The sequence below is a fragment of the Apis dorsata genome, unplaced genomic scaffold (assembly GCF_000469605.1).
Source record: "Apis dorsata unplaced genomic scaffold, Apis dorsata 1.3 scaffold_99, whole genome shotgun sequence".
NCBI lineage: Eukaryota > Metazoa > Arthropoda > Insecta > Hymenoptera > Apidae > Apis > Apis dorsata.
In genome coordinates, this window is record NW_006263397.1 from 462,321 (window position 1) to 483,119 (window position 20,799).

Genomic DNA, 20,799 nt, shown 5'->3' on the forward strand with positions numbered 1-20,799 from the left:
CATGTGCAAACACGCTCTGGCTTAAAAAAAGAATAGTGATCCTCTCAATGGCCTTTCGTTTTCACTTCTCGATATGGATTTCAAAAAAAATATATATCTTTGCCGCTGAATCCGAATGGAATGGCATTACTACAAGGATTGCAAAAAAAAATATCACGCGATTCCCTATTGTGCAATGACTTTTGAAAGTTTCATTTCAAGAGATATCAATTTAATCCTTTTAATGCAGATTAATTTTTTATAAATGTGAAAGTTTGTTTACAGTGATAGAAAAAAAAAAGGTAAAAATAATCTTCAAAAGCAGACTTTTAAAGAAAAAAATATTAAAAATTTTTAAACGAGTATCAAAATCATAGAAGAGATTATATACTTATTATATAAATCTTACAAAGAAGTAATTAATTACTCATTATCATATCATTCCTATTAAACAATTTTATAAATCGAGTGAGGATAGTTAAATCTTAAATTTAGAACGATCATGAACGATTCAAAACATTGATATTACAAAAAAAAAAAAAGAAGTAATAAAAGTAATAATAGACAAGTATCAATCTCATTTATAAATTGTTGTTATTCTCAACGTTTCGCAAGAAATATTTGATCAATGATCGACGCACGCGACAGAAGGCGCAATATTGCAAATTTAGTAAACGTATTTTCTAATAAATAAAATAAAAAAAAAAAAAAACTCGTCACATTTTTATAGTACTCAGAAAGACGAAACGGAACGAGGTTGCATGACGTCGCCGTAAGTCCCGACACGTTTCTATAACTGAAAACGTCCGGGAAGCCAATGTATGTACGCGTTTCGCGTAACCTGATTGTGGCGCCTTATTGAGTTTCCATCAACGACTTGGTATGCACACCGATAGGTACACACTTGGCGTTGATACGTTGACCATCGTGAGACAAGCCCGTTGCACACTCATTTTCCAAACCGAAAGCACACCGCTTCTTCATTCTTTCTTTCTCTCTTATAATATATAACTGTTTCTTGAAACCACACGAGGGACGGAGAAAATGGAGGATGTATATAGAGGTTTGCACAGACCACAGGTATAATCTTGGCCTGGTGAGGAGGTCCCTTTTCTGGTGAAGAGATTTCCCGTGGGAATAATCGTATAAATTGTCCCGGATAATATGGAGGAATTTAATGGTGAAGTTTAATACTTTTACGTAAGAAAATACTTTTTATATAGAGGGCGAAGATTGCTTTTTAATCACGTAAGCACGTATATATATATATATATATACGTAATGTACACGAGGTATATCCTCTTTTTGCTCTTCTTTTTTTTTTCTTTCTGCATAACGAGTGAATTTTACGATGAACGTTCAAAGGAATTTTTTTGCGGTAAAATTTTTCCTTCGAACATACGAAATTGTTCGCGTGTTGCAACACGTTTATCATTGCATTTGTGATTAATAGGAAGAACGATAGATGTTTTTAGATAATATATATATATTTCTTGAACTTTTAAAAGCAGGTATACGATTTTGAAATATTATTTCGCTTTTTAATTTATAGATCTCTTGCTTTATATTTTAAAGATATGTTTTAGGTGAAAATGTTTTAATCTTCTTTTACTAAAATTCAATGTATATAAATGATTATATTCAGGAATTAAAAGAGAATCTCCAATTATCGATTGAAATAGACCTCAACCTGATTTAGGAAATGATTAGCAACTCGTTTGAGATTCCCTGACTCGATTCTAATAGGATCTGATGACGTTATATAACTGGAATTTTTGAATATTTACACTTTAGCTTCGATTAGGAAATAAGTAATAAATGATTGAACTCACAATTCCATTTTAGATTATAAAATGCTTGAATCGGTATACAAGTAAGAAATATTTTAAATATGCAAGCTTTGAATAATCTTAATGGATTTAAATCATAAAAATACTTTAGATATATATAGTTTCTAGATATCTTTTAAAATAAAATTTTCTTTTATCTAATCCTTGTTGCAATCAAAATATTTGTATTCTTTTAATGCATTTTTTTTTTGCAAATATTCTGTAGAAAATTCTCAAAGTGTACATCTATTCAAATCGAAATATACCTGTAAACAAAAATTCCAGGAACTCGAACCTGTGCCCCGGATCGAAATCGATGATAGCCCGGCGCGAAATGTAAACGTATTAACATTCCTCGTGTGAGTCATTTGGCTGACTAACACTTTCCTCGTTTCTTTCTCTCTACTCTTGCGTATTTTTCCTCCGTCTTGTCACGCCGTTGATAAAATAACGCGTCTCGATGATACGCGCGTAGAATCTTCAAGTAGTCGAACCGTAATCTCGACGTAACCGAACTGTGTAATAATTATATTGTAATATGTAATAACTTCTGTCTGATTAATCATTCGTGTTACAATAATATTAATATAAATATTAATATATCGTAATTTCATAATTTACATACACGAATATATAATTGGTCATAAAAAATCTTTCATTACACGTTTTAGTATGGTTTATTTTTAAACTATAGCATAAATATGAAATGGGTAAAGTGTTAAGTACGTTAAAAATAGATTTTGAGTTATATCTAGCATATTTATTAATACACTTATCATAACTGTATCGTAAAAACGATAAATATTCCTTAGAAATAGATTCCGAGTCATTATCTTTATTAATATAGAATTTTTTATATAAATTGTATCGAATATATTTTTATGACCAATATCTTCACAACGCCTTCACATTCAAAAATTTCTCAAATAAATTGAGAAGATGTTACTAACGAGCCTTATTATTTTATAAATAATTTGAACAAAATTTTCTTTTCAAAATCAAGTTTCGATTAAAAGAGAATTCCAGATTCACAATTCGTATCATGGTAAAAAGGGAAGCCATTAATCGAACTGACGGACCAGTAAATCAAACCAATTAAATAGAAACTTACTTTATAATTGAACGAATAAAAAAGTATCTTTTATTTTATTTCTAGATCGAGATGCATTGGATTAACTTTATAAATCGGGTAAAACCTGATTGAAAGTAATCTTAAAATTAACTATCATTTTATTAAATCTATATAACGATAGTTCTAAAAAAATTTTATCTTGAGCTATCGACAATATTCATGGAACATCGGTTATCATTATATCGAGGGATCATTATCTTTTTAAATAAGTGTCACGTAACGGTCTCGTATCGATCACATGGATCGAAACGAAAATGATTTCGGTGCAGGTGCATCGTACAAAACCGATAGAATAGGAATTAATACGGTACCACGTGCACCGGAAGAACGCGTCTAGGGAAAGGAGAATTTATGATATCGATTATCATAGGAATGCAATTTATTACACAAAATTGAATTCGAATGTATAACCATGAGAAGGAAGTCAGTGGACGAATAGAATACGGTTTACATAGCTTTGTTTAAGTTTTTACGTACAGTTAATTTTGAAAAGGTAAGTAGAAAATAAAATTTCTCTTCGTAATCGTTTTTAAGGGAAAACTTCAAGTTTGAAAAAATTAATTAATGGATAAGCTTTGAGTTAAAAATCATGATAAATAGAAAGAAATATATCTATTTTTTTTTTTTAATTTCAGAATCTTAGAAAATATTGAGTAAAGTTTTGTATTAAATATTTTAATGTAATATAACTGTATATAAATATTCTAAGATACTTTTTGAATTCATTGTAAATTGAATAGAATAAATACGTGAAGAAATTTATAATTCTAAGTATAATCCATCCAATTTTAACTTTAACAATCATTTGCAATCTTTGCCAGGTTGGCAAGTTTTATAAACGATTATTTATTTTATCGTATATTTTTCTATCTATAAAAGAAACGATCGAAACGACTTTTTTTGGTTACCCAATTCTTTCGAGTATAAAATATACTCGATGAATATTGATGCGTTTAAAACGAAGTTTCGTCCGACGAAATATTGCATTAATTTCTCGCGATCTCATGTCTATTTTTAGCAGACACCCGATATATTTCATAAATCCTTACGAAACGCGACACACGCTCACGCGCAAAAAGGAAATAATTCGATCGGTGATTCGCGGGCTCTGCATTAATCTTGCAGCGTATTGCCGCTCCCTCTTTCCCCATTCTTCATTATCTTTGATCCCTTTACCTTGAATTTTACTTGAAAAATTATCGTATAACACGAAGAAAAAAACGATAAAAAGAAAAGGAAAAAAAAGTGATCGATAAAAGAGCGAAAGAGATGGGAGAGGCAAAAAAAAAAAATGTTCGATTCAAAAGAATTGAATGAAAAATATAAGGAAAAAAGAGAATGATGAGAAATTGCAATGAAAGTAACGTTAATCAAACGAGAAATCTCAAATAAATTGTAAAATAAGATTGAAATTTCTTCTAACTTAGATATATATTTATATTAATTTATGAAGTGCGGTAATTATTTTAAAAAATTCTTGAGAGCAGAGATTAAATGATAGAACGTAGATTGTAAAGCTATTTCTATGTTGTCATTGTTATTTCTATTCACTTTGATTTCTTCTGATAACAAACCGGAGTAAATTCTACTAACCTAATTCTACTTCATTACATTGTTTATTATATTATATAACAACATCGATATTATATAATATTAATATTGCAATATAATATTTAAATTGTAATTTCTTTTTCAGATTTTATATTAAATTCTGTTTTTTTTTTTTTTAATATTACAGTAAAGAAAAAGTTCCAAGATTCGACTTAATATTTTTTTGTTTTTATTTAGTCTTTTATCTGAATTCTATAATTTTATAGAATTTTAAGGAAATTGAATATATATTTAAAGAGTTATTCGAAATGTTAGCTTTTTTGTCGAAATTATCGCATTTTTATAATCTATAAATCATATTATACATGTCTCTAAATTGTTAATATTCTGCATTATAATACTGCATATACGATACCTATGAATAATTAAATGATAATAGCAACTGATTATCACATAGAGTGTAATTTACTATGTGAAAATAAAGAATTTAAAAAAGAAAAAAAAAAAAGTCTAATTTATTTCTGTGTATACATAAAATGGATTATTACTTTTAAAGAAAAACTAACTTTCATCAGCTAATTTTCTCACATTATTATCATACAAATAAAATTACATCAGAAACCATATAGCCGCTAATAAAATAAACCTATTCAATTATAAATATACATTCAATTTTCTACTTACAAAGAAAGAAAATTTCAATTCTTTAGAATCATCTTCGAGACTATGACATATTTCGTCAAAGAAAATATTTATAGAACTATAACGATAAAATTTCTAACGTGTATGTATCATAGTTCATGAAAATGAATTTTCTTTAACGAGTATAAATGTTCATAGAAATGGAAAGAATTAATCTCGAATCTTATTATACGAGCTTGTAAAACTACACGACACTTCGAACTATATTTTTTTTCCATTAATTTATCATATCCTGCGCGAGAGAGAAAACGTAGGATTACATACTTACAACATACTTAAACCGTGACACACGCTTATACATTATATAGAGGCATCTGTGTGCATGCATACGTGTGAATTAACGTCGCATTTCACGTGTACGCCTGTAAAATTATTTACTACTTGCTTATAACACTGTCACATAGTCTTAAGAAGATGTCTAGATGTGACATGAAATAGCACACTAATTATATACGTCTTCTACGTACAATTTGGCAATATTTTTATAATTTTTTTTAGTTACGATCTCCTTTTTTAATAAATTCAAATAATATTTTTCTGCCTAAAAAGATAAAAAAATGAAATAACATTGTTTTATTACGCCATGGAATAACTAATGTTTGTAGACTATGGAAGTAGTATAATTATATTAAAATAAATAAAAGCTAAAAGTTATCGATAAAATATTAATATTATCGAAAAATCCTCTTGTAAATCGCGATTCCATGAATTGGAAATCAATAATCTAATCTGGCAATTCAAAACTTAAAGAATACATATTGAAAATAATGTTAATTATGCACGATATTGAAAAGATCGAAGTAATTTGAAAATATCTTTTTGAAATTACATAACTTGTCAACATTATTATTGATATTTTTAACAATATTGTTGTTAACATTATTAATCGTGCGTGGGCTCTTTTACGTATACTTGGAATCTCATGAAGTGAACATATGTCGCATATATCAATGATACACGGAATCTCCCCTCATTTATAAAGTCGCCGAGTAGAAATTATTAATGTGATTCATCACTCAGGTTACGTGAATGAATTTCACGATCATTCCATCCTTGATTTTTATTACGATTCGAAATAGATTTCGTGGAAGCTGGGAGATAAAAATTATAGGGAGAATGGGTAGACGTGTGATTTTAGAACCCTTCGAACACGGAGGCGTAACACTTTTACTGAGCACTGACCTTCCGCAAAGGTGACGATAAATTTCAATAAAATCGCACCCCCGCTATTAATACCAATTGAAAAGGGAATAAAAGTCTCGTTCGGGATGTTGTGCGAACCTTTTCATCTTGGTTTTCTTCCATTGAACATTATAGGAAAGAGAGCTTTCAGTGAAAAATCTATTTAAATCTCGGAAAGGTACGTAACCTATAATTTCGTTAATATAATAAAAGAAATATAATGTGAAAAAAAAGAAAAAAGAAATGATATTTCGTGAAAAGATCTTAATATATTTTTTTAAATGGAAAACTTAAGAAATGGGAATGAAATTATAATTACTTTACTGAATGAAATTAAAGGGATGATGTTTAGAAGAAGTGAAAAAATATAAGTAACTTTTAGCCTGAAAATTTATTTCAAAAAAATATTCTACCTTGGACCACTATGATTTTTAATCCACCATTTTTATAATAGAATCTTTCTAGACGTAATTTTTCAGTGAAAAAAGTTTGAAAAATTGCAAGAGAAGATGCTTGGCTGGTAACGAGCAAAAGTCAGTTACTACAAATTCCATTTTCCCTCAGTGTGGTGAGTTCATCACTAGGACTGAATACAACGCAACAACGAAGCTTATTTTACTCAAGGATGAAATTCAACGTGATTCGTGCCCTTTTGATCTATATGATTCTACAAACGAGCTAAACTGAATCTGAAACACAGCGTACGGGAAAATTGTAATGTGAAAAAAAAAAAAGAAGAAAAAATAAAAAGAAAAAAAAAGAACAATGAAAAAACTGTTATTAGCACAATTATTTCGATGACTCGCTGAACACAGTATCGACTTTTCAGCTCGTCAATGCCTGAGGCGGAGTTTTTCCGCGGATAAAACGCGACAAATATTTCTGTACACTCGTGAATGCATCTCTTTATTGCACGTCTCGAGGATAATAGGCGACTGAAAAATAGTTTCATACAGCGAACCAGACATTAACGATAAAGACACTCTATTAACGTTTCTGGAATATTTATCGTCATGACAATCGACGTTTTTCAATTTTTGTTTTTTCTTTTTAACCATATAATACAAACTGTTTCAAAATATTATACAATATAAAATTATTTCTGGAATTCACATTATTATGAAAATTAACTTAACATTTCTAATTTCTTTCTACGTTCAATACTACATACATTTCAAAATATAACAAATAAAATTCTTAATAAAAATTAACGTTTCTAGAATGTTTTTCAATTCTTTACATATTACGTATTATTAATTTTAGCTTGATAAAACGATTATATATCCAATTTGTAGATGTAACACACCTGGCTAATAATACAAATACATATGGCCCTATTATTATGGTTGCATTAGAGATGTATATAACCAATTGAACCTGTGTTCTCTAAGTGAAATGCATACAATGTACCTATATACCATATCTGAAATTACAAATTACAAGCTGAAATAGTTTTAGCGCTAAAGACTATCCTTAGAAATGTCTAGAGAACATTCATTAAAAATCGACGAGAAATTTTCTTATCGTCACACATTTCGCTTCCCCTTAATTAATTTTCAACATTCTCCATTATTTTTTACAACCCGTAATAATCTCCTCGTCTCGTTCCAGTAGAATCTTTACGATGACAGTCCGGTCTAAGGTTAACAAATCAAGTTTCAACGATGAAAGGATGCCACATATCAAATTTTGACAGTGATCGCATCATATAAATTGCTCGTGACATAAGCTGTCGTAACGCAAGAACCCAACGTATCTCAATTTCTTCTCTCTCGAGCCGACACCGATCGATACCCCCTTCATTGATGACTTACACGGTAGTAAAAACGAAACGGCGATCAAGATCGATTAAAATCCGGGGAAACATTACGATTTGATGGAGAGCACGCGACTAACCACGCGTGCTTTACGAGATATGACCTTCGTTTAATAAAGGTCAGTGGTTAATTAGCAGAGGTCAGTACCGAGTCGTTACGAGGGCTCCATGAAAGAAGCTTATGCTTCCTTGTTAGGAAAAAGTCAGGCGATAAGCATGACCTCTCTCGTGGATAAAGTAGATAATATACTTTGCATATGGGATATTTCATAATACGCGAGTTTTACGATAAAATATTGGGGATATTATTTATGATGAACGATTAATACTCGCTCGCAACTAATTTACTTAATATTTTATATTAAACATCACGTCATGTAAAAGTTGTTTATCTATCCGTGAAGAAATTATTCACAATAAAAATTCAGAAAGATTGTTTTAACATCGTTAAATAATAAAGAGATCGTTTCAATGAAAATTCAATGAAAATGACGAACAAATTTGAAATTCTTCTTTTTTAGAATCGTAAAAAGTATCACAATAAAAATCCAGTAAAAACATGATAAATTATATATATTATTTCACAGACAACGTTATATCACCACATTTTATATCAATACTCCCGTTTACAATGAAATAAAAATAGAAAAATTGAACGATTTCACACACACTTTTTCATTATTATTCCAATTTTATTATCATCATTATTATTATTATTATCAAACACGATACTTTCCTTCCAAAATTCCATGACAAAGGATAAAATCTCATACGAAAAATCCTCTTCATTCAACATCCAACTATCCTCCACAGTTTCGATGGCCCGTAAATGAGAGTTTCATCAGCAACTTCCGGGGCGGCAAACTTTCCTGCGCCGTTAAATTTCCTGCGCGTTCAACGCTCCGTTCAAAAGCTCCAGCCGAAAAACCGGTGATTATGAAATCGTTCGACGTTGATCTATCTGACGGTATTGTTAGACGAGAGGTGTACGCGTGCGAAGAGAGGAAGAAATGGCTGAACTATTCCGCCTTGGCATGCGCAACATTTCAAATTGGCACGATGTTTAGGCGTATCCCACACGTAATTACACGGCCAACGTATACTTTCGCGTGAGATATTTGTCAGTGGGATCGACAAAGAGTTTCGATCTTGACATTTCAATGGCGTATATTCCGTATTTTCAACTTGTTCACGCGAAAAGGGGGAAGCGATTGAGGATTATTTATTTATCGAGCCTGTGTAACTAGTTATAAAAGAACAGTATCTCATGCTTTGAGGAAAGTAACAAGAAGAATATTTGGCCGAATATTTGATCCGTGTTAGAAAAATATCCTATCGGAGGTCTTTAACCTTCTGGATGCCAATTTAATTTGAAAAAAATTTTTCCATGAATCAAATTTTATCTTTTCGTGCTAATAGACTGCATTTAAAAATAAACTTACTTTAGATTTTTGTGTAAGATAATTTAGTTATTAAAATATAAATTTAAGAAATAATAAACTTTTATTTAGTAATAGTCTTGAAAACAGAATATTATTTTCTAAAGCATTTAAATGTGTGCATTAATCAACTTTTTAATGATAAAGAAGTTGAATGAAGAATTTCAAGGATTAATCCTTAACTATTATATATACTTCAATTCATAAACGTGACATCAAAATGACGTCGCTCATAATTAATATATTGAACACGAAGACAAGTGTATGTAAGTTCAAGTCACAATGAATTTTTAGTGTTGTGAATGTATCAGTGAATAATATTAACTCATAAAATAATAAATTTATATCAAAAAATGATAAAATAATCCTAAACAATAAGACAAAACGTTTTTTTAAAATCTAGGAATCCCTAAAATTTCTCTAGTGATATCTTTCTATTTCAATGATTAAAAATATTTTTTTCAATTTCAACAGAATATTTTTTAAAATAATTTGTTATTTTCTATAAACTGATTAAAATAGGAAATCTTTCTCTTCGCTTTTTAATCACATAAATATATTGGCTCGACGAATGATTAAATTTCAAACGCAAAACGCTTGAATCGAACACGCGTTTCACAAGTGATGTTATTTTTACTTTGTTATAATAGCTATTGGAACAATTTCGTCCAAATCACTAACAATTACGTAATTATTTAATAAAAAAAATTTTCTCAATTTTCTATCCCTCTTCTTTTCTCAAAGCTCAAAACGAACGATGCTTGATAGATAAACCATTACACAGTGAATCCTTGTGCAAACGATTTTTACGTTATATGTATACGTTTAATTGTAGAAATCTGGGGCTATTTTGTTACTGTGCCAGTTTCAAACCACTCGATTACTTCCACGTTTGCGCGCTCATAAAGAAACAGAGGGAGAGAAAAATAGAGACAAGGAGAGAGAAAGGGAAGCACAGATCCAGCAAGAATGCTAAGAGCATTCGAGGGTTCGTGACATTTCAATCCCCCGATTCTTTTCAAAGCTTCCAACGGAATCGTTCGTCCGCTCGTCTCTTCCGGGTGCTTAATTCCACAGTATAGAACGACTATAACGGCAACCCACGCGATTTTCGCGATTAAATAACGAATGAAGATCGGGTAACAGAATTGCTAGATCACGATCCTCCGCTTAAGATGATACACCTTAGCGCTTGTGGTTCAAAAATGAACAATCATCGTTGTTAGAGTTAACGATGATTATGGTATAAATTAATTTTTATATCGAATTGACATACAATTTGAATTTTCTGGATTACACGATTTTATATGATTTTTTCTTGTAAAAAAAAGACTAAATATTTTTAACTAGTTATGTAGTAAGGGAAGATTATATGAAAGAAAATGGCATAGATGCTGGTCATAAGAGCGATAAAAATATATATTTTATCTGAGTACGAAATAAAAAAAGATATTTGATAATGTAGAGTTCATTGGCAACACATTACATTTAAAAATGGCTTTTCTATAAATAGCTTTATAATCTCATATCGTATAATTTTAAACTTGGGTCGTTTACCCTAAACGAATTACCCAACTAATTTTATAATAAGTATAAGATTACTTAATCTCTTTGAGCGATATTAATATAAATAAGTCTATACTTTGAAACAAAAAATATATATATGTACACGAATTAAGTATATGAAATTTCTTTTTCAATACAGCTCAATATCAAAAGACAATATCAATCCTGATTATAGAAGAAGATTGAAGATTCTTTGACCGAGACGAAAATTCCTTCACTCCAGTGAACCGTTAAACGTTTCTTTAAAGAGAAACCATATCGTTGCGGCAATTAATAGAAATCGATCTTAAAGTTTGATCCCAAGCTTTGAAAACATCCTGTGTATTATGTAAACGCATTCACATTGAGAGGCGCGAACTTTAGAGAAATAATTAAAGAATTCCCCTAGAAAAAAGCGCCGGACTAGGGGAAAATATTTTCTTTAATAATGAATGAAAAAAGTTACCGATATTTACATGGTAATTAATAGTTTTATTTCCCCATACAAGCCTAAGACGTGACGGTATCCATTCATCAATGTCGCGTGCGAAGAAAATTTATTGTTCATTCGTGTCGTCACGTTGTGAACGTGCTTCTGCTTCGGCAACAAAGAATTTTTAATTGACCAGTTCTACTTAAAATTACCAGATCCGCTTTACTCGCATAAAATTCGTGGAAATTCATCGAATCGAATTTATTGATTATTCTCTAAAAATTTTCTACTCTATAAATACATGTATTCTGGATATATTTTCGTTCATAAATCACTTGATACTTTCTAAATTTAAACAAAATTTTTAACAAAGATTAATTAATAGAACTTTTGAAATATGAGCCACTAATAAATATCGATATTAATCTGCAATTATAATTTATTCTTAGTTTCAAAAAAAAAAAAAAAAAGAATCACTTAACCTTTTGGTAATTTATGAGCAAAAATAAATATAGATCTATAGAAATAAATTTATTCGCGCGCGTGCATGGGTTCGTTAAAGTTATATAAAAATCTACCCTTGCTCGATTTTGCAATTAATAAACGCATCAACAATATTGCGGTTACAAACTATTATAAGTGGTTCAAACCTGAGATTCCATTTTGATAATAATTGCATTAACGAAGAGCAATCGATCCATTTAAGTATGGTTTTTAGTCAAATTTATCTAATTTTATAATTTCATGCTTTCGCGTAATAAATCGAATTTAATGCAAAATATAGAATTGGAATAATATAGAAGAAGTGTACTTAAATAACATATGAACATCATAAATTTGGAAATTACATATCTAAATTTTTATATTTTAAAAATTTTATTTTTTATTTTATTTTCTCTACGATAAATATATTTTTTTCTTTATCTATTATTTATCTATATTTACCATTATATACTAATTTATTATATTCAATAATAAATATTCAATATAATAAAACTGAAAAGAACCAAATGTAAATCAATTCTAATTTTAAATAAAAAAAACAATGTAATTTTTAACTATAACGTAATTAATAAAATTTTAATTATCTTTTGAATGATGAATTTTATATTTTGAACATATTATCATAAGTAGAAAATTTCCTACAAAAAATAATTTTTTTTTAAAACAATTAAAATTAAAAATAGTGTAAATTGTTTTACGTCAACACATTTTACTAAAATATAGTGTATTTTTAAAAAGATTTTAATTTAGTTTCTGACAAATCTCTGACTAAATAATGAGTATCGGAATTATTTAATGGACGACGCTTTGTTTTAAACGGATGCTTTTAATAAGCATATTGCGGTACACTGTCATCGTGAGCATTATTAGAGCCACAGTACCGGTACAATAAACTAACTGGAACCAGGAAATAGCCGATGCCATGATGAGTCGTCGCACGTCCATGATTCTCTCGTGGCTACGTCCCTTCGAGAGAATCTACGGAACAGGAAATAATTTTTCGAAGAATACAGCGTGTTTTGTCATGATAAAAACTAGCCTGACCAGAGTTTCGACGTGAAAATATTCGGATAAAATCGATGATTCGCGTATTATAATGATATTGTTGTGTAGAAAGAACGAAAGATTCGATTAAAAAATGATTATAATTTTTAATTCGTATTAATTCGTATATTCTATTAATTTTTTATTTCTTCGATTTCATCTTCATTTTTAACTCTATCGTTATCTCTTAAAAATAAAAATTATCTAAAAAAAAAAAAAAATAAAAGAAAAGAAGATTCTATACTTTAATTCAATGTGAAAGATTTTAACTTTTTACGATTCGATTGTTTTTTTAACAAATTATACATCTTGCAATTTACTTTTCCAGGATATTAACGAGAATATTAAAATATTAAGAAATTTCTTTTCTGAATGAGACATAGTAAAATAACTTTTACTCTCATTTTAATTACGAGAAGAACGAATAAGGAAGTACACTACATATTCAAGAAAGAATTACGCTTAAGTTTGCCAATCAAAGCAAACAAAATTCGTTAAAGGATTAAAATGTAAAACACGATCACAGAAGTATCCGTATCAATTTCCATACGGCGCATAGATAGTTTAATCAATATATTAATATTTTTATAATCGATACATGTCATCCGCGGATCCATCCATGTGTATTTTCGTATTATTTAGTTATTTGTTAAAAATATAGAATCATATTGCTCGGCACGCGATATTGAAATAAAATAAAGGGGGCCGAACCCGAGGTTACAGCAAATCGTGTACAATCGATAGCTCTATAACGTAGCTCAAAATAACTGGAGGATCAGCTTCTCAAACAGCTTTATCGCTCATTCAGGTGTCCAATATTTCAGAAGCCCCCAATACATCATCAAACTTAAACTCATTGTATAAAACAGACGTAAATCAGACAACGATTCTTTAAATTTTCATATATCTTAAGAGCATGTGAAAAAATATTAAAAAAAGAAAGAATAAAAAAATAACTCCAACATGAAAATCATTAAGCTTTATATCAAATCTTAAGGCAGAAGATATTATCAGTTTAAAAGACAGCCGGATCTCATCATCTATCCCTATTCTTTCAGGTGCTATTCAGCAGCCCCGTCTATTCAGGAAGAATGTGATCGACAAAATAGAACATGGTGAAGTGATTTTAAAAGAAGCATACTTAAGTTGCTGTACGTTTAACATACTTAACTATTGACGTAAAATTGCTCAAAAGTTATTTGTATGTTGCAAGATATTTTTAAAATTAAGTTTACGGTTGGATCTATTAACACATCTTTTGCTTGAAAATTTTGTAAAATTCTTTTATCCAAAGGCAAACAGAATTTTCGAAAATTAATTTTAGAATTTCTTTTTCTTCAGTGTTAACTTTCGAGCATAAATTTATTAAGATCACGAAAAAATAATTAAATTTTCCAAGTTCTCTAATAAAAATACTGAATGAGAAATAATAATAAGAACAAGTAACAACATTTTACTTCCAATTTTTCCCTAATATTTTACATAATTAAATTTTACATGTTTCTCCTTACTTTTATTTTATAAATAAAAATATTTTTTGAAATATTGAAATATATCGACGAAATATATTATTTTTTGATAATAAAAAAAATTAATGATTATAAAAAAACGAACGTTAGAAAATGACTATCGTTTAAAATCGTCTTAAAAAAAATAAACAATAAAATCAAATTTCTAACGATTCACGGCATATAAACCTTTCAACTCAACACCTGGCTGTTTCCCCGACGTTAAAATCATGCCACGTAAAGCCTCTTTTCTTTCCCAGGAAACAGAGCCAGTGTTCGTGTTAATTCTCACGCGGTGCAATCCTGGAACCGCCTAATCCCACAAAAGATCGACCCACTTAGCCGAGCGATGCATGAATCGTTCTCATGGTGCAGACCCAGTTTATCACATTTAGTGAAAATTAGTCTGTGACCTGATATCGAATTAACTGTACTTCATCGAAGACACAATAACTTCGAATGGCCTATATTCGGTGAACGCCAGTTCCGGTCTCGTATGGAAAGCAATAGTACATGTCGTTGACCGACACAGATCTTTCATCTATACTCGTCATGGCTGACGATAAAAGAGCATCCTTTAAAAGACAGGCATAATATTCGTTCGATAAAGAACATGGTAGGAACAGAAGGAATAAAGGGGATAGAAAAATGTCCTATTGGCTCGTACGTGGCTCGATTCTTTTATTGTTCCTCGAGTCGATAATTTCCTCGATCCTCCTGAACCTGAAGAGGAAGGCATCAATCGACAACCAAGGAGGGACCGATCGAGAACGATGAACAAATCCTTCTAATAATGGAAAATGTCATTCCGATCAATAAGTCTCTCAACTATTTTAACAGCGATTAAATTCTTTGTTGAATAAATTATTGGAAAAAAAAGATAAAAAGTCAATCGATTTGGTTGGATTTTGAAAGAGTTCTCACAATATATTGCGTTTGCAAATGTTTTTATATATTTTGAGTCGAGAATAGATAAAATTAATTGGCCTATTCGTTATTTGTCTATTAAGAGACAATGCAACGTTTAATTTATAAAATTTTTTTACAAAATATCAATTATTATCTATTAATGTATTTTAATATTATAATTAAAGGAAGTTCCAAGAATTTGTTTACTCCCTTGTTTTCGTTTAATATAATGGTAATCATTTATAAACAATCGATCGATATGATATCTATCGAAAATTTGAATAAATATCTTTTATTTAGTTGTCTATCTGTTCCGTATATTCGAGAAATCTTTTTCTTTTCTTTTTTTAAATATTTTAGGAATTGAAAATTTGTATTGATAATACTACAATTTAATTAATTTATTATCAATAATATAAAAATTTTAGGAATTTCAATCGATGATCGAAAAAAAAAAAGACAATTATATTCTGTCTTTTTACAAAGAAACAATTTTAAAGTTCAATTGAATAAAATTCAATTGGCTGTCAATCAAAAAGAAGTTAATGAAGAATTAATGAATTAATGAAGAAAGCCTATGATATAGAAAAATGAGCAACAAAGTTGCTTTGAATTTCGTTTTTGAGAATCTGTTGAAGATCGAATATGGCGCAAAACTGGCAGAACATTTTATTTGGCTGAAAGTCCAACTCTCGACTTTCATTGCGAACAAAAGAATTCATTTTACAGCGTGTACAATACCGTCGCTTATTATACACTTCAGTATTGTTCGAAAAAAATTTTTTCTGCTTTTTTTTCTTTTTTTTTTCTATTCATTATTCAACCATTTCGGTTAAAAATGCTGTTGACTTGATTTATACCATTAAATGTTCCTATCATTTCCTATTAATACTTGTATATTATTCGAATTGATTAATGAATTAAATAAATTAATGAAATAAATCGAATATTTTAATTAATATTGAAACTATGAAGGACATACATTTGGAATTAAAAATTAGATATATAGAATTCTATATATATGTAATAAATCGATTAAAAAAATTGAATTAAGATGAAATAAGATTAATCGAATAGTTTAAAAAAAAAAGAAAAAACAAAACGTCTAATGAATTTTAATCAGTTATGTAAACTATTTTAACAATAGGCCTCATTAGTGAAAGTTTAATTTAGTTTATGATAGAAATCGTTCAATAATGTATCCTTCAAAAAAACTGCTTATACAGTCATTTTAATATAACAAATTAATCTTTTAATCATTAATTTATTCTAAAACATAAATTAATATTTATCATGAATACAATTTAAAATATATGACAATATGATAAGCATATTTCTATATTATATAAAATATATTCTATACTATATAAAATATGATAAGAAATGAATATATAAAAAATTTAATTTCACAAGTAATAAATATGAAGAAATGAATTATTGAAAACTAATGGCTTATATCAGATGATATATATATATCAAATATAATTTAAAATATAAAATATTTTGTATCAAATCAAAAATTATTTTTCATATATTCTTTCAATATTATTTTTTTACATTTAAATTCTTACAGAAAGAAGAAAATAATTGTTAAGAAGAGTTGTTCAGATCCGAGAAAAAAATATTCAATGAAGTACAACTAACATTAAATTACAAGCCAAATATTTAATGGCAAGAAGAGAAGAAGAATAGAAGAAGAAAAGGCAAAACGAAGCATCCGCGATTTTACGGATTACATTCCTTCTACTTAGCGTTGTGTTGCGTGTAAAGTAATGAAGTTCCTTGTATATATATGCGGGTGGTGAGAGACAAGCATAAGGTAAACATAAAAATGCCGAAGTGGAACGGTAAGTAAATCTAGCGAACAGCGAGAAAGGAAAGGCTTCCCTCTTGGGAAACAACTTCGAGACGAGAGTAAAAAAACACATTTCAACGCGCCTTTCGAGCTACGAATCTCTGCATCGTCGTTAGAAAGTAAACGAAACGTTGTTTTCTATCTTTATGAATTAATTATTGAATTTGAAAAAAAAATTGAATTGATAATAAAATGAAAAGGAAAAGAATTGATTAGGATCAAAACTGATATTACATCAATTGCAGAATCCTATATCGACATTACTTTTTTCATTAAAATTGCATCTTGTTGTGAAGAATATATTGCGTTATAAGATAATATAAATTTTTTGTATATAATTAAATAATAATATTTGAAATTACTTTAAAAAAAATTTATAATAATGATATAAAGCAACTGTGATTATCATTATTATGGTCGATATTATTACATTATTATATCGATATTATTATATCAACATTATTATAGTTGATTGTAAGTAAAAAAAAAAGTACTATCTTAACAATAATCCATAAGCTATATTATTATAATACTCGACTAATATTTCATAATTTATCTAACTCAAATGTGCAATAAACGTCCAAATTGAAGTTCTGTTAATAGTTCATTTCGTTTAATTCTACTTCTCTTTATTCAATCTCTTTGTACGCGCATTATTACACTTTCGATTCAACTCTCTTATTGACAATTGTCCACATATACACGTGTTTCATTCGAAGCTGTGGATAGAAGCTGCTTGTTGATCAACTATATGAAAAAGAAAATAATCGAAAAAACGAAGAAAAAAAAGCATCTAAAAAATATTCACGTCTATCGAAACGATGAAAATCAAATTTTCTATCATAATCCTCAACCACAAAACCGCAAAATGATTAAAAACAGAATAATAATAAAAAAAATCACTCACCATTCCTGGATACATCCAGTTCCACGAGATTTTCAAAATTCTGAATATCTGGAGGCAAACGGTGAATTTCATTGTCACTCAAACCGAGCTTTCGTAACTTCTGTAGCCGAAAAAAATTCTGAAATAAAAAAAAATGACAATAAATGTTTGTAAAAGAAAAAAGCAATAATTAGAATAAAAATATTATCAGCTATGTCGTTCTTAGTTACATTATAGGTGATGGAATGATACGTCATGAACACAATAGCAATAGGAAAAGAGAGATACAGAGAGAAAGAGAGAGAGGGAGGTAGACAGAAGGAGGAGAGAGAGAGAGAGAGAGGGGAATGATATAGGGGAGGGGCAGAGAAAGAAAAAGATACGGTTATAAGACAGAAAGTTGGCATGTAGCAGTATTTGTTTACCTTCGGTAGATCACGAATATGATTCGCGTCCAGTAGGAGCTCCTCCAAACTTCTCGAGTATCGTAAAATATCATCGGGGACGCACGGCAGAGAGCAATGACGCTTGTCAATGTATTCCACCTGCCTGTTACATCCTTTAAAAATTGGAATGCAGCGGAACATGGTATTATGGCGGCTTGCGCGTGTTCGTAAATAGCGCTCTTTTCTAGTGTCTTTGTACTCTCAAAATAATATGATTAGCCGCCCATAAGCAGAGGTTAATAATATATATACACTATCACATGACAAAAAAAAAATAATAAAAATTTATTAAAAATAACGTTAATAATTATAACAATGATATTGCAACACCCGATTTCAAACGTGACTACTCTTTTCTAGGACTCTCTAAAATCTGAGCGTCTCCTCTAGCACACAGGATATATCCTTTTCTAAGATTGGCAAACTCGTTAGCGTACAGTTTCTTCTGACATCAGCGCTATCTAGCGGAAGTTACTAGCTAGTAATTTCTATATGGAAACTGCCACAGTACCCCCCTCCACTCAAATATTTTAAGTTATTAAACCGCGAAATTAATTCTCTTTTTAACTACGTATATATTTATTATTGAATATTAAATATTTGTTATTTTTCTGGACAGATTATTTTTTTATTTTAATTTTTGCGACTGTAACTGTTAGAATTTATTCTAACAGTAAATTCTAAATGTTATTTCTTTTAAGAAGATATTTCATATATATATTTCATATATTTTCTTTTGATTTAATTTTTTTATAAATTTCGTTTATTTTTTCAATTATTGATCGTACAACTGCACTAAATTCTACACTCATCACAGCAATGGACCACTATACCAATTGTTTAAATATTTTATAACACATGCACAGTCGCATTTCTAACATGACCAGCCTACAATAGACTACACAACTACTTCAATACAAACACGCTTGCCGCAAATTAGTTTGAGTTAGTTACACGTTCATCGTACTTCAAAAAAGTAACAGAACACTGATTTTTTTTTTTTTTTGTTTTACATTTTACTATTAATTTTATATTGTATTAATATTTTTAAGAAAATAATTAAACCCGGTAACTGAAATATCGTTAACTATGATTAAGGATGTACTGTGACGGCCCTTCTACACTCGCCACCAGAGGGATTTACACTGAAACACAATTCTCGCACACATGCCTAACTATCTTTTTTTACAAATATATCCCTTAATCTGGCTTCTACATCCCAAAGTTTAAGACACGGGCCTGCTAGATAGCCTTACTGATGATGAGTCCACTAGCAGGCCCAAAACGAAATGCACTTTCTCCTTTTCTTTTTCCTTCTACTATCTTTTTTCTTCCTTCCATTACACCACAATATCTTTTTCACCACTAAATCACATTAAAACAATACCGAATTGATCGAATATAAATTATCGCATTGCTTTTTACATTACACGCTATTATTTACACATATTGATAAATAAGATAACTTAAAAAAATTTACAAGAAAGAAAAATAACAATAAATAAAATACATGTCAGATACACTTTCAGATTCGACTTTAGACACTCTTACGGATCGTGGCTCGAAATCAACAGCGAATCAGTGAACGAACACACGACGCTTTGAAAAGACAATTCCCCCTCCATATTTCTCAACATAGACTTACTGCATATATAGAAGAGAAACTCTAAATTTAATAATAATAAACATCTGAAAAGTAAATTTATGAAATGAAAAAGATATTATTTTAATAAAAAAATAATGCAATAAAGTATTTTATATATTAGAATTTATAAAATACTTTTTATTCTATTTTTATACTATTGTATATTTATTTTTATACTATTTATAAAAGTTAATTATTACAAAAAAGACTGTTTTTTATAACTTCTTACTAAATATTTTTTAGACTCATATAATATAATATAATATATATATGCTACTAATATTATACATTCTATTATTCATTATTATATTACTAGTATTATATATTCTATTTTTTTATTGTATTAACTATCAATATAATTATTTGTTTAATAAATATAATAAATATAATTGTT

At 29.0% G+C, this 20,799-nt stretch overlaps 1 protein-coding gene across 14 annotated transcripts in view; it reads right to left on the reverse strand.

Moving 5' to 3' along the window:
• The window catches only part of LOC102679359 (protein lap4), a 48,789-nt gene extending 28,422 nt beyond the window's left edge, over positions 1-20,367 (reverse strand). For 7 of the 14 annotated variants that reach the window (XR_004149907.1, XM_006612127.2, XM_006612126.2 and 4 more), the window contains exons 1-2: positions 18,740-20,366; positions 18,336-18,453 (exon numbers count right to left, since the gene is read on the reverse strand). Coding sequence is in view for 11 of the 14 variants with exons in the window: in XM_006612127.2 (XP_006612190.1) it covers positions 18,336-18,453; positions 18,740-18,901 (280 nt within the window). In the remaining 3 variants the exon portion in view is untranslated. Of the gene's footprint in view, positions 1-2,074; positions 2,273-18,335; positions 18,454-18,739 lie in introns of those variants that run through there. The other 7 variants (XR_421213.2, XM_006612125.2, XM_006612132.2 and 4 more) reach the window with 3 other exon arrangements.
• Between the last annotated feature and the right edge of the window lie 432 nt (positions 20,368-20,799).